Below are 16,073 nucleotides of genomic sequence, written 5' to 3' on the forward strand. Positions count from 1 at the left end.
CGTAGTACATCCTCAATTACCGGTGGTGCGACGTGGAACATCATCGACCGGCGAGGGCGGAAGCTATGTGAGAACCCTCTTAGGCTGCCGATGGCATCGATGCTGGCAGAACCGAGTCCCTCGTTAAACAATTAATTAGACAAGGGAAGGGAAATGAGGCTTTCGTAATACATATGAGAGAAGCCAACAGCCACAGAAACCGAGAAGCATGCGTTTTTTTTGTTTGTGGTGTTGATCAATAGAGATTATTAGTGAATATTTCATCGCTTAAGGATAACTGATTAGAAAAGCAGAATAAAAAAACTACCACATGTCTTAGGTGGGAACCAAACCCACGATCTCCGATTTACTCCTCCGGTGCTCTATTAAATGAGCAACGGCTACCGCTATCAAATCTTTTGCTCCGGAGGGTATTTAAGTTTACTTGCCACTTAACATTCAGAATGTTTTCGAATCTGATTGTTCGACATTGTTCACCAACGCCACTCTCGTTCAAGTGCGGCGGACGTAGTACGTCCTGTATTACCTTATAAAGTAGACTGACACAAAATTGAAAACATAACAAGCTTTACAGATGTTTCGGCTTGGGAGCAGGCTACTTGAGAGTGCTACATGGTTATACCAGACGATAATCTGTAGGGGTTGGAAAAAGGCTGCCACAATGGGCCCGAGTTAACCCTCTCCCCCCCAATTTAGAGAAATGGCTCCTACGTGGTTGGCGCGTGATAAGACACATTCCAGAAGGTACACAGTGGCCGCATTTTCAGCTTAGCACAAAACGTCGAAACATACACACGCACAGCACACATAACAAAACGCTGGAAAGCACAAATACATTTCAGTCCAGTTGAGTTTCCGATCATTTCATTGTAGTAGGTGGTGCCATGGTGAAAACACTTTTTCATGATCGGACAAGTGCTTGATTTGATTGAAGAGGGGACATGTGTCAGTCGGGCAGGCGTTCGGAGCCAGGACGGCAATCCAGTTCTCCAGAAAGGGCTATCTATAGCCAAACGGAAAAGGTATATCGGTCCTCGAACCTGGGACACGGCAAATCCCTTAGGATTATGTCGACCGAGCCACCCCTAACTTTACATTGAAATTTTGCGTTAAACATCTTTATAACAGGTACGTGTATGTCTGACCAAAGGCGTTAAGAGGCTAAGCGAAGAGAGTACACAGCCCGGACGCCGGGCGTCAATATGAGGTTTATTCTGGAAAACAGGATTGTTTTGTGCAAAGGTGGCACTCGTGACCCCTCTGGCTGAAAAGTGTTTCCGCAAGCAGATAATATATATATATATATATATATATATATATATATATATATATATATATATATATATATATATATATATATATAAACACGCACATCTGCACAGTTCACGTGTCTAGATAAGCTCACTGCGCCGCTGATTCCGCCACGACACTTCGTGCCGAAGAGGCTCCAGATGACGAAAGTCTCCTGCCCTGCCTGCATTTTATCCTGTTTATTTGTTAATCTTTATTGCTGGTGGCACATGAGTGCATGCATCTCTAATTCCTATCTGTTCGGCGATTCCGCCACCGTCTGTGTCTGTGCACCTTACTCACCGCTGCTCTGTTGTTGCCTTGAGGGGCGCGTTTTTCTTTTTCTCTAGCTTTTTTTCCTCTCTTTCTGCTTTTTCTGGTATTTTTCTCTTTTGAGCACATCTTTCCAGCATTCGTTTGCTTGGTGTTTTTTCCATGTGTCGGATATGTGTGTCAATGCCAATCTCGTAAGAGAAGGAGGAACATTGCCGTAACTTCAGTCTAGAGAAACGACAGGCTCTGTCCGAAACGTCTACTCAAAATAAACCTGTCTTAATTAAAAATGAAGCGTTTTTCAAGTTTTCCTATATACATATATAATCGATTATTCTGTCGCTTAAAAAATTAACCCAAAGCAGCAGAAAAAACAACCATGCGGCAGGTGGGATCCGAACTCACGACCTCCGAATATCGCGTCCGGTGCTCTGCCAATTGCGCTATGGCGACTCCTGTCCGGTCTGCTGCTTTCGTGGGTATTTATGTTTTTGCGTGTGAGCGAACCTTGAGAGTGCTCACTAGCGCGACCCTCGTCCATAGCGGTGGGCATACCATGTCCTGTAATACCACGAGTGTGACGTGGAACTTCATCTAAAGACGAGGGTGGAAAGTGTGCGAGAACCCTCTTATGCTTCCTATGGCATCAAGACTGCCAGAACCGAGACCCTCGCTAAGCTATTAGAGGACAAGGTAAAGGAAATGAGGGGCGCTTTTGACAAACTAATGAAGGGAGCTAACAGTCACCGAAACTAAGGTGCATAGGGGAATGTTTCTATATCTTTTTTAATTTGTAGTGCTGATCAATGGGATAATAATACTTCGATTAATTTGTCGCTTATATAAAATTGCTTACAAAGCAGCAGAAAAAAACAACAATGCCGCCTAAAGCCTCGATAGATTCAGCCACGTCAAAAACGCGCTGTTTGAAAATAAGCTCCACAAAGGATTTCTTTTATCGCGTAGAAATGCAGAAATTACGGAAGACAAATCCAAGCTGGATTTAGAGGTCTATTCTACCCAATAGCTCTTCCCTGAATCCCTTTAGAATTGATGGCGTCTCAAACACCAATGCTTTAAGTCTTGCCGCGGCCTTCAATACTTACTTTCAGTCTGTTTTTACTGTTAAAAATAGCGTGGTTCCACGCTTTAACTCAGCTGCGTCTTCCAATTACGTAAATTACATTATAATCATACTAAATGGAGTGTTAACTTAGATATTGAGTTCGGACACAAAAAAAGTTACTCGTCCTGACGATATATCGCCCTATTTCCTGATTCGCTACTCATTATGGGCATCCAGCCAATTTAATGTTGTTTTTCAAAAATTGTTGTGATCTTCTATAGTGTCCTCATCTTGCAAGGCAGCTTAGGTACTGCCCATAAATAAACCCGCCGATAGGCACAACTTGTGTAACTACATGCGTATCTCACTAATATCCCAGTCCTGCAAACTCTTCCAGCACATTATACACAAGGACATAATACAATTTCTTGAACATAATAACGTATTATCCAATGATCAACACGGTACAGACAAGGATTAAGCGCAATAACTCGACTGCTACAGTTTACGCACATCTATCAATGCGTGGTTATAGATGGTTAAGTTGACGTCATATTTCTAGATTTGTCTAAAATATTTGACACCTTACAAACTTCTAAAACAAATACCATGCATTGTACATAATTCTCGCCAAGTTTATGGAATTTTCAGTTCCCTCAGTCAAATTTCACAGTTCATTTCCTTTAATAACGCCGAGTCCTCTGCCATCAAATTTAACTTTTCCGGGTCCCCAAGGCTCTGTTATTGGCCCGCTACTCTTTTTCTTTATATAAACGACCTTCCATGCGACATCACGTCTAAAATTGTCCTCTACACCGATGATTGCGTCTTATATTGTCGCATTCATAAGCAACAGGAAAGAAGCCGCCTTACTGCTCCTTCTCAACGTTCTGTGCTCTCAACGTTGGTGCGAAAAGTTGCACATGAGTTTAAATTTTTCAGAAAACTGTTGTCCTCACATGCACCAACAGACTCCCTCCCATTTTACAACTACACTTTCAAAGGGTCGTTACTAAAGATATTTCCTAATTGCAAGTCAGTTGGAATACTTTTTACACATAACATGTGATGGTTTTAACATATCAAATTGAACTCGTGGTAAAGCCTTGAAAAAACTTGGGTATCTACGTCCTATACTGTATCAGGCCCCTAAAGATACAAACCTGCTCATGTACAAATCAGTAGTCCGCCCTCTTTTTGAATATACCTCTGTGGTCGTGCGCCCGAATTCAGCAGCCTAAATCAGGAAGCTTGAGGCTGTGCAGATGTAAGCAGTTCGTTTCATATTTCGATGATATGTCAGTCATTGTTCTCACTCTTGCACAATTTTATAAGTAAATTTAACTCCTCTCTCAGAACATCGCCGCACTAATCCTTTAAAGTTTTTGCAGTTCATTATTAATTCTCATTATCACCTGTCGCAAAACACTTTCCTTTCGTTCACCCAACTATCCTCATCAAGAAGCTACCACCCGCTAAACATTGCACCTTTCTACGCAGGGACTAAATTATTCAAATGCAGTTTTTCCCCTAAAAGAGTAGATGATTGGAGGTCGCTTTCTGGCAGCACCCGCGCACTAACTTTGAACACGTTTGTTGACCGTAATGAAGCTACTGAGTGCAATGTATGAATGTCTGCTTGCTTATTTAGGTATTGTGCGCATGCGGTATTTGCTTGTTATTGTATTTTGATGTTGCCTTGTCGGTGACTGGCGCCTTCTGACTTACACCTGCATACCCACTGCTGCAATTGCCGAGAAAAAAAGGGCTGCATCATGAATAAATAAATGAATTGTCAATTGCACTAAATGTTTTATACCAGTTTCTAATATTAAATTTTTTTCTCCAAGAATGTTGGTCATGTTTAATAGACCACATTCATCAGCGGGAACATCAAGTCGTTACTTACGTTTGCGGGTCGTAGTCGAGGTAGTTGTGGTTGTGGTTGTACTCGTGCTAGTCGTTGTAGTTGTAGTTGTTGTCGTCGAGGTGGTGGTTGTCGAAGTCGTAGTTGTCGAAGTCGTAATTGTAGTGGTCGAACTAGTGGTAGTCGTACTTGTCTCTGTCGTTGCTGCAGTCGTCTCCCGTGTTGTCCTTTCCGTTTGCTTGGTCATCTCTGCATTGAGCGAACAATAGAAATCGCATAGGCGAACTTGTTGCGAGAATCTCTAATAGCTTTACTACTTCACGCGATGGTGTAATAGCAGCGTTTTCATGGCTGCAATACAAGTGCATCGTAGCCATTTTATGCTGCAAACGCAGCGAACTGCCGCTGTTTACATTGTTGTGCACCGATGATTTCGCAATGGTTTCGATAATTTCGCATCGTGTCGAAGGTGAAAATCGGACGCTGCTACTTGGCCACTTACACTTCCGACTTTAGCGATTTCTCGTTTCTCTGGGAATTCATCAAGTCATACTCAAAAATAACACCCCTGCGGATTCGGCCGGGCGGCTGAAATTTATTTTCGCCGATTCCTCGAGGTTCTCACAACTCTGGCATTGGCTTCGCAGCGACGTACTTAGGCTTTTATATGCATTTCTGCTAGGCACAATATCCGTCTTTCTCTGGAACTCCGGCTCAGTAGTAATTCTAGCCAGGTGCGACGCGAGTTAAACCTGCCTGGCTATGACCCTGTCGCACCTACGCAAGAGCCGAGTATCTAGTTTCTCCTGCTTTCTCGCTATAAGAGCTCTGGCAGTGGATGCAGCGCTGACGACCACATATACTGATATTGTAATAATTGCTATTAGAGCATAGCTTACGGGTGGCGGCACAATTACAAGTTAGGATTGACTGAGCATATCTGTTTGCTTCTAGCCTCACTAAAAACGCACTAGACACACCGATTTGTCCAGCTTCGCTAGGTCTGTCACCACAGGTTTTGGAGCGCTTAGTTGAAATGAAGAGGTGAATCTTTATGCAGGAAATCAGCCAAGCTATTCTCCTCCAGCGATTTTGATCAGATATTCAATATCCCGAGCGTAACAGCCTCCCAAGATATCTAAAATAGACTAAGCTATAAAAATGGCTATTCAGAACCGCTGCGCCCTCACTCAAAACTCCCTTGGGCATAAAAATAACTATTGCCCGATACTCATTTCTTGCGTTAATACTAGGAAAGAAGCATTCCTTTCCTAAATACGTCCAGCTCTACCAGAGACCAAGGCAAAGAGCATCTGGAGTGTTGTAATAAGAACTGACGAGCACAGAGTCATGTTGATGGCTTTGCGTACGAGGCGGCCAACCTAACATGTGTACAAAATCTAAACAACGCCCTACAGCCGTCGCTCTAATGGTCCGCGTTCTTCATCTATCGAAAATGCTGTGCAGTGCTTAACAACTTCTCATTTACACACTCCATTACATTTTACGCAAATTTGCTTTAAAAGAATCGTAAGTATTGAACTATTTTCTTTCTGCGGTACCATTTATGAAATCATGGTACTTGCCAGCATCAAATTTTCTGCATGCCAATAGGTCATTCGACATCTTAGAGATCGGCAGTGTCAGCATTCTGCCTACTTACTGTCATAAGTAAATTAATTGCGATATCAGCATGAAAAGCAATGAATATCGCAGTGTACCCTCATCCCAATAAATTTATTCCTACGAAAAATTTTACTCTAAAAAAACAGACTTTTAAAATGCTTGCCTTGTGACACATGTTGCCTGATTTTATATGTGTTTACGTTATGATCTAGGCAGCAGTTTCCTGTTGGACTGGTTCTCGGAGGCATCTCAGAATGCACAATCAATGGAATGTTAAACTTCATCAAGCCACTAAAAGAACACGAAGAGAAAGACCGGCCCAAATTAATATGCAGGAACAACTAACCATGAAACATAGCTCACTGAAGAACAGTCGATGCTTTTACAGATATTCGTTATCGTCATCAGCCACGTACATTCACTCTAGCAAAAAGGCCTCTCCCACATCCCTCTAAACTACAATGTACTGTACCAGCTGCTGCTATCTTATTCTGGGAAAACTCCTAATATCTGTTGTCCACCTGAATATATACCACCTCCACCTACGCTCGCCTTCTCACTCATGCACTTCGTTGCCATTAAGGTCCATAAGTTCAAGGTCAAAGCAAAACATTCTTTATTTCGAAAGTGCAAGGCATTTGATAAAAATTATTTGGAACGATAGCCGTGCGGCTAGTGAAACGGTCCAGTACAAAAATAAAATAAAACACGCCAGACAGCCGTAATGAGCAAAAATAAAAAAATATTAAAATAAAATAAAATGAAAGAAACACAAACAGTACTAAAGAAACACTTGGAACAAAGTAACTTAGCCTTGGCATTAGATGCCAGCGCAAGCCTATCTCTTCGTGAGTTCGACTGGGATTTTGCATTGGTTGCCGGACTGATTCGGCTCGCTTTCCTTTTCTTAACGTTTTCTTAACGTTAAGTCCAACCTTCTCCGTTAGCCTCCAAGTTTCTAAATCATAAATTATTTTCGTTAAAATACTGGCTCCTGAGGGATACTGTTAAATTCCAATTCATCACCTAATTGAACCTTCCAAATGCACTCCCTCACATTAATATCCTCCCAGATGTTTGACTCTCGTCGTTCAGATCTCCTGTACCTGCCTGAAATAAGTGCATGTATTGCCTAGTCACATTCGATGCTCCACAGCCTACTGTAAAAGGTTGATACCTTATAATACTGTTAAACATCGCGTTAAATTTTTTCATATTAATTTTAGACCAGTTAGTCTGCTTCTGTCTAGGTCTTCAATGATGCTTTGCATTTCGGCCTCTCATTTGCTTTACAAAGCAGTGTCATCAGAGCATCGGAGACTGCTAAGGCATTCGCAAGAAGATATATATATATATATATAAATATATATAAATATATATATATATATATATATATATATATATATATATATATATATATATATATATATATATATATATATATATATATATATATATATATGTATATGATACATCTGTTTTCTTTCAAGCGTATTGCCACCTAGCCCCTGAGTTCCTTAGCAAGGCAGTGTCATCAGCACATCAGAGACTAGCAAAAACTCATTGCGCATTATAAATATAGATCATCCACATTTGGATCCGAAGTTTTCTTGCAAACCACGTTCAGGCGCTTTTCTTGAGAAATATCGCCAATAATTGAAGATTTTAGTCTCTGCTAAGTGTTCTTTTCCACAGACAGTTTTGTCTTTCGGAGCAGCATCTTACCAAGCATTTTTTTACTTGGCCATTCATTGTGAGATTATGGCGAACGCACCAACTCTAATCATCGCAGTAGCTCTGAAGGTCTGCCTAAAGAAAGCCTTTTGTGTTGTTTTAATGAGCGATATGAAATTTCACTTTATCTTACGCCTTGAATTGAGATCTCCTCATACTATTCATAGTTCTCCTAATTATTCGCTGTATAATGCGTTTTTAATCTGCGTCACTTACTGCTGTCATGTATGTATGTAGCCTCTTTGCAAACAAAACGAGACTGCGGTTACCACTGTGGGCGAGAACACAGCGCTTACAAGCCATTCTGGGCTGCGAGAGCCATTCTCCCTGCCGAGAACCCTCTCCTTGCTTGCCCTTTTCTGAACGGCGACTAATTTCGTCATAACATGAGAGGCGGCGTTTTGGGCAGCGTGGTTATTTTTGGCGAAAACTGTACATAAGAATCAATTTGCGCTTTAAGTTCGGAATAAGTAAACTGAAAACGCTCCTCGCTGATTGGGCAGAAGGCCACCCACTATTTGGTCAGACATGACGTCACTCGTGACGTCTCGAGCCGTACTGCTTACCATGGCCCTAATGCGAGTGTAGCATTATAACTGCATAACACCTCCTACACTTCTACCCAGAGTTACTTAACACTGTGTCAGGCATCCGCATTTGGCACCGCCCTCGCTCTTAATGAAATTCGAATTACCAGAATTCTAAACCTGACATATGTTCAACAACATCGAAAAAAAATTTTGAATATTGAAAAATTCTAAGGTACTTTTATACAAATATTGAACGTAATTGTCCATTCTTCTGGTATGCAAAAAAATCTTACATTTAACGCGTTCCCATCGATCGTATAGTGCAGTTAAGACTGCGATAAAAAAATCAGTGAGGAACGCTTTTGACGTTAGCAAATACGCTAATAACGAAAAAAAACTTTAATAAGCCGTGGTCGGCGGATATATTGATTCTTATACTGAAATCTTAGATTATATGAAAAAAAAATGCGTTTCTAAACTCTTGCGTTCAGAAACGCCTCTGTCCAGCATTGTTGGGAATGCACAGTGCGAGGTATCTTGTCTCTTCGTGGGACACTGCTAGTTCTCTTGCGCAAGATTGGGACTATACTTTCCACTGTGGCTAACATGGCGATGCTTAGAGAAATGCAACAAAGCGGCTCACTAGGCGAAGGAAGAGCGCAAACTGGCGCGGCTAATATACCGTGCATTAAAGTGATGAGGCTGATTAAAATCATGGTTCTTGGTATGCAGCCCCCTGAGCATTTGAGACACGCATTATGTTCAACTATCCAGACAAACTGAAATTATGTGACAGTATGAATTCTGCACTTATTCCACAAAAGCAACATGTATGGCGCGAAAACATCAGTAATTCCCGCATGCTGCCAAAGTTTACTCTCACGGAACTCCCGCACTATGCTTTGACCAAATTTATTTATGCTCGAATATATACTGGTCGCATCAACCTAAGCTGTTCTTGCCCCCCCCCAAAAAAAACACATTGATACTGACTTTATACATCACAGCTGTAGAGAAAGTACAAAACAGCTGTATCTTATCGTAATAACCTATGGGTGGGAAACATAAAGGCTAACAAATGATACAACTTGGGACAATGCACCGAGTTACAGAAGCGAACATGATACGTGTAATGTTAACAGAGAGACGGTAGAGTGGGTCAGTGAATGAAAGCAGGTTAATGATATCCTAGTCGAAATCAAGAATAAGTGCGTTCAGGCAAGGCTTGTAAAGTGAAGGCGAGATAAACGATTGGTATTAAGGGTAACGGACTGGATACCAAGAGAAGGCAAGCGTAGCAGAGGGCGGCAGAACGTTACGTAGGTGGACGAGAATGAGAAGTTTGTAGGGATAAGTTCGCCGCAACTGGCACATGGAGACTTAATTGTAGAGGCATAGGGTAGGCCTTTTCCCCGCAGTGTACGAATCAGGTTAATAATCATCACATTGACGTTTAACAAAATTTTATGCTCGACAGAGAAAAAAGCAGTGACAATACCACACAGAACTTAAGTACGCTGAACAATTCGCGACGTCCATCTTTATTACCATTCGTGCACAGGGGTACTTTTTTATGGACATAAAATTACCCCACCATTCTATCTAGCAGCTGTTTGAGATTTTGCTGACACTCACGATTTCGTGAAAACAGGCTAATGCCACTTTGCGCAGAGAGTTGTAGTTGTCTAGTTATAGCTTATTTTGCCTTAGCGTATCAGTTTCACTGTGTGCAAGCAACGTGGGGAGGTATATATATTCCTGTAAATGAGTGAGAATAAGCGCAACGAGGGTGGCCAGCTTGTTTTTTTCTGAGCCAATTCTTTCTCTTTTTTGTAGAGAAAAAAAAACGCCAGACAGGACAGCACAGAGCAATGTACTGCGAGCCAGGCGCTACTTGCAACCGGGTATTGAAACCAGAAGCGGTTAACATACAGTCGTGAAGGGAGGGGAGTGGGGTGATGTAATAACAGGTGAGTGATCAAGCGCGATCATGGATACAGCGTGTGTGGATACACATATGATTCAACAATTTCTAAACCTATCTAAGGACACACTTTCATGCCTGTGAATTATCAAAGATAAAGAGCTAACACATGCTCTTACACTTTGGCTGACCTTGCGCGCCTCAACCATTTCGATCGGGGCCATGCCGTCCACGGCGAGTAGCATGGTGCTACTTAGCGAAATGCAACAGGGTGGCTCACCAAACGAAAGAATAGCGCAAACTGACGCGGCATAGAACCCGACCATTTTAGACCATTTTAGTGATAGAGGCGCACTAGATCAGCCAAAGTGGAAGAACATGTGCTAGCGCCCCATTCTTGGTAAGTTTGTTCTTAGATAGGTTTATAAATTTTTGAATTATATGCGTATCCGCTACGCTGTATCCATGTTCCCGCGCGTGATCACGCATCTGATAATACTTCACCCAATTTCCTTCCTCTTATGTCTATATATTGCCACACTGCTCACATTCTGCGAGCGCCGCTATGCTGCCGAGCGGCATGACTTGGCTCGTGACGGAGCGAGAAAGACGACGCTTCTGCTCCGGTGCACGCTGCTGGTCTACTTGGCCGATCGATTACATAGCCTCTTTTGAGTCGCGCTGCTTTCGTCGGCGACACTTTGGTGGAGCCGCTGGGTATCGTCTCATGAGCGCTCACCCCGAGGACAATTTTGACGCTCATCCGCGACGCTTGGAAACAACGCCCGTCCACAAAGCGAGCCGCCGCCTGCGAGGCCTGGAACCCGAGTGTCAGCCATTGACGACGTCAGTGTGTACCATGACTTCCACTACTGGCACTCAGACAGGTCAGCTTTCCGGCACTGTCCCGCCGTTTGTAGCCCTTACACCTCGCTCGCCGCCATCCTTCCACGGTGAGCGGTTCGAAGATGTCGAGGACTGGTTGGCCAGCTTTGACCGTGTGGCCAATTTTAACCAGTGGGACGACGAGCGAATGGTACGAAACGTGTATTTCTCGTTACAAGACTCGGCAAAGACATGGTTATAGAACCATGAGGGATCTTTTACCAACTGCAAAGCGTTGCGTCGTGAGCTGCTCGCCACCTTCTGCAAAAGCGCACGAAAACGCCGAAATCGCCCTTCGCTCTAGGTCACAGCAGTCGAACGAAAGCTTCGCCATATTTATTGAAGATATGGCACGTCTCTTCAATCGGGCTGACCTTGCCATGCCCGAGGCTATGAAAATGCGCCACCTCATGCATGGTGTAAAAGATGAGCTCTCTGCTCGCCTCATACATGACACTTCAAGAACCGTCGCTGACTTCGCCAAAGAAGCCACGGGTATGGAACATTCCTTGTAGGAACGCAGTGCGCAGTACGGTCGTCAGCGAAGTGTGGCGGCCACTAACTACTGTGCGTCACTGCCAGTCGCCGGGACGAGGCGCTTCTGGCGCTTGTGCAGAGTGTGGTCCGCGAACAACTGCGCAACCTTCGCTTACATGCTCCACCTGCAAGTGTTGCAGCTGTAGCCGATGCCGTCCGTGAAGAAATTCGGCGAACGTTAAAGCCGCCACTGGCACCACAGCCGGAGCCGTACGTCATGAGCTACAGCGAAGCCCTACGGACACCGCAACCGGAGCCGCACATCTTGAGCTACAGTGAAGCCCTACGAAGACCTGCACGAGTGCCGCATACATTCTGCCCGGCTGCCGAACCAACGCAGGGGTACTTGTCCTACGTCCAGCTGCATGACCCGCGCCCTGTTCGAAAAGCGGACGTGTGGCGCGCACCCAACAACCGGCCACTATGCTACCATTGCGGGGACCCAGGTCATGTCCTTCGCAACTGCCTATACAGTGCAGCCAGGCTGGCAGTTGTGTGAACAACGAGTTTATTGCGGTTGACCAAGTCACATATACAGACGCGTACGTGACGAAACAGATCCCGTTATTACGGGGGCTCGGTGACGACTGCAGATTCAGCCGTGCTACATCTCCCCTTTACTAGGATACAAATTAGTTACGCCTTTCAGGTTGCGGGTACAGACAGGGCTTGTGGCGAGTCCTCGTTCTGCGCAGCTCTTGAGAGGGGTGGTCTTCTGTGGGGCATTCATCGGGAGCCTTTGCTGGACGGTCTTCGCGATGAGTTGTTAAGTCCCGCAGATGTTCTCCTGTGCGTCTGATTTCTCGGCCATCTTCCGTTCTCAGGATCGCGGAACGGGGCGTGTTGGCTGGCCTCAAAAGAAGAGCAGGCGACCAGGTTCGCTGGAGGGTGACGTATGTAGTGACTGGCTGCCCTGGAGACAGTGTTGGTAGGTGCCTCGTTCCGCAGTTTTAGTAGACCTTCTGGCGTTGACGGATATCCTGGAGCCTGCTCTGAACGGCTTTGCTTGATACTGCCTCTGGTACTAGGTGGCTGGTGGGCACAGGCAGCAAGGCCTTGGTTTGCCGTCCGAAGAGTCTCTGCACAGGTGACTACAATATCATCTCTGGGGTGTTGCGCCATTCGAGCAATGCCATATGAAAGTCAACTCAGTTACGTGAACATTTCTTTAGATGCTTTTTGGCCTCTTGTACTGCTCTTTCCACCATACCATTACAGCGGGGATGATACGGACTTGACGTAACATGGGCAACGTCTAGCTGCTGCAGGAAATCTTTGAAAAGCCGGCTGCTGAATGGTGGATCGTTATCACTGCAGAGCTTAAACGGTAAGCCATGTGTGGAGAACAGCTCAACGCACCATGACGTCAGAGCATTAGCAGTGCTCTGACGGAGTTCGCTGATCTCAAAAAGAAGGAATAAAAGTCCGCAATTACGACAAATTCACGACCTTCATGGAAGAACAGGTCCATGCCAACGAATTCCCAGGGTAGCTTTGGGATGTCGTGGCAGGAAAGAGTAATTTTAGCGTTTCGCGGCTGGTATTTTGGCAGACAGCACAATTTTTGCAGAACTGCTCTATCTCCTGTGACATATTTGGCCAGTACATGACGTCTCTTGCTCGTGCCTTCATCCCTTCAGCTCCCGGGTGCGCAGTGTGAAGCTGCATCATAATTTCTCGCTCTTTTGAAGATCGTACGATTACCTTGTTGCTGCGAAAAAGAAGACCGTCATGCATGTGCAGCTCTTCTTCGTAGGACCTGTACGGCACACATTTTTCGGTACATCGCCTTTTTCTGGCCAACTTGTTTCAGCGTAACCTCGAAGCTTGACGAGAGCAGGATCTTCATTGGTGGCCACAAGAAGTTCATTCAGGCGCTGTTACGAAGGTGAAATGTATTCAAGCATATTTGCTTGAAATTGCTCAGTTTCTTCTTGCATGAGTTGCTTGCTAGGGAACCGAGACAAGGCATCAGCCAAGAACATCTCTTTCCCTGGCTTGTAGATCAGCTTAATAGGATATCGCTGCAAAGTCAAACGCATGCGCTGTAGGCGAAGTAGACACTGAAATAGTGGCTAGCTGAATATCGGTACCAAGAGGCGGTGATCAGTTTCAGCAGTTACACTTTCCTGGCCGAAGATGTAATCGTGAAACTTGATGCAGCCATGCACAATTGACAAAGTTTCTTTCTCAATTTGTGCTTAGGGTTCCTGCGCTTGTGTTAGTGGGCGTGACGAGAAAGCGACGGGGCGGCCGTCTTGGATAAGCACTGCATCAACTCCAATTTAGCTCGCGTCGACCGAAAGGGTGGCCGGCTTAGTTGCATCGATAAAGAAAAGGATTGGCGCGTTCACTAAGCTCTGGCGCAACATTTCGTAACTTCGTTGCTGAGCCTCGGTCCAAGCCCATGCAATCTCTTTGAACAGCAAAGTTCCCTGTGGGGCAGTCACGACGGACATGTTAGGAATAAAACGTTGCACATAATTCATTATGCCTGAAAAGACGAATTTTCTTGCTGTTTTTTGCTTCTTTCATTTCCAGTATGTCCTTCACTCGACCTGGGACCCGGCGGAGGCCTTCTGTGCTAAGAATGTGCCCTCTGTTGCGGACTTCGGGCTCCAAAAAGGTGCATTCCTTGAGGTTAAGGTTGAGGTTGTTTTCGAGACAGCATGCCAACAAAAGCGATAGGTAGTGGTCATGCTCCTCTTTCGTGCGGCCCCAAAGTAGTATGTCATCCATTACGACTGCTACGCAAGGTAAGCCTTCCAGCAAGCGATTCATAGCTGCCTGGAAGATTTCTGGAGCTGACGCGATGCGGAAAGGCCTTCGGAGAAACCGATAGCACCCATACGGCATGCTCATGGTACATAGTTTAGAGCTTGATTAAGAGAGTTTAATTAGCCAACATCTTGACGCCGCGTATAGTGTTGAGGAGTACTTAGCACCGAACAGCTGCGAGGCTGCGTCTTCTAGGGTTGGCATTGGGTAATGTTCGCGCCACAGCACTTTTTTAAGCGCTGTATGGCCCAGGCAAATTCTAACCTTGTCCTTAACAACTGTAACCATATGGCTAGACGGCTTCGTAGGCTCGGTTACCGTTGATATGACGCCATGTGCTTCCATACGCTGTAGCTCAGCCGCTACTTTCCCTGAAGAGCCACAGGAACTCGTCTTGCTGAAACGACGACGCCCCTCGAGTCTGGCTTGTGCTTCATGTCGTACTCGAAGTCTTTCAGCTTCCCGAGTCCCTCGAAGACGTCTGCAAAATGTTGCGCTGGTGGGTACAGTTCCTGCTGCATGTTTTCCATACGGTATATGAAGCCGAGACTTTCAGCTGCTGCACCACTCAAAGTGGCAGGGAAGTCTTGTTCGACAATAAAAAAAAACGTTTGTACCTTGGTTCTGTCATTTGCTGAAAGCATCAATTGAACATCCGCATGCGCAGCCGTTCTGTGTCCAAAAAATGCTGAGAGATTAACATTGCAGGCTTGTTGAGGCTTTTCTGGCAGCTTTGCAACGTCTCTTTTTAAATGACACAGCAATTGGCGCCAGTATCTAGCTTGCGCATGATGGGATGGCCCTCAATGTAGACCGTTGCCCTCCAGTGATCGGAGGTTATCGCACCGATAGTCAACGCTTGCAGAAAAAATCCGTCGTCTTCGGCTCGTAACTCTCGCATTTATTGGTGAGCGTTGCGCGGAAACTTGGACGACTTGCACGCTCGAGCGAAATCGTTCAGCCTTCCGCACTTCCGGCTTGTTTTTTCTTTCGCTCGGCACGTGTCACTGCGGTGCATTTAACACCCACATTTGTAGCAAACGTATTTTCTTGTTGCTACCGCGTTTACTACGGTGCCTTCGCTGGCTCCTGTAGCCTCACTTATCTCCCGAAAGTGCTATTTGCCTTGTTCTTGCGCGCGACAAATGTCGACTGTCTTTTGGTACGTCAGGTTTTCTGCGATCAGGCTTTGCTGTAGGCTCTTTTCCTGAGTGCCCAAAATGATTCGGCTACGCAATACGCGGTCTTCAAGGTCCCCAAATTCACAGTTCTTCGCTAACACACGCAGTTCTGTTAGCCACTCGTTAGACGTCTCGCTTTCTTTTTGGTTCCTTGCACCAAAATGAAATTCTTAGAATGTTAAGTTCGTTGCGGGATTGTAATGCTGCTCAAACTTTTTAGCCAAAACTTCGTCATTTCTGTCCTCCGCTTGCTTGAACTTGAAGGCACTGTAAGACTTCCGAGCTTCTTCGCCTATGGTAACTAGCAACGTGGCTGCTTGAACGTCTTTTGCCTGCTTGTTCAATTGCGTAGCTGCCGAAAATAGCAGAAACTCACTTTTTC

The 16,073-nt window shown here is 44.9% G+C and overlaps 1 protein-coding gene and 1 pseudogene across 1 annotated transcript in view; both read right to left on the reverse strand.

The window, feature by feature from the left end:
- The window catches only part of LOC144108726 (uncharacterized), a 282,666-nt gene that overhangs the window by 212,342 nt on the left and 54,251 nt on the right, over positions 1-16,073 (reverse strand). Inside the window, exon 3 of the mRNA XM_077641896.1 lies at positions 4,539-4,745. Coding sequence (XP_077498022.1) covers positions 4,539-4,745 — 207 coding nt within the window. The remainder of the gene's footprint in view (positions 1-4,538; positions 4,746-16,073) is intronic.
- LOC144107319 (uncharacterized) lies at positions 12,365-15,031 on the reverse strand (annotated as a pseudogene).

The sequence above is a fragment of the Amblyomma americanum genome, chromosome 10 (genome assembly GCF_052857255.1).
Source record: "Amblyomma americanum isolate KBUSLIRL-KWMA chromosome 10, ASM5285725v1, whole genome shotgun sequence".
Classification (NCBI taxonomy): Eukaryota; Metazoa; Arthropoda; class Arachnida; order Ixodida; family Ixodidae; genus Amblyomma; species Amblyomma americanum.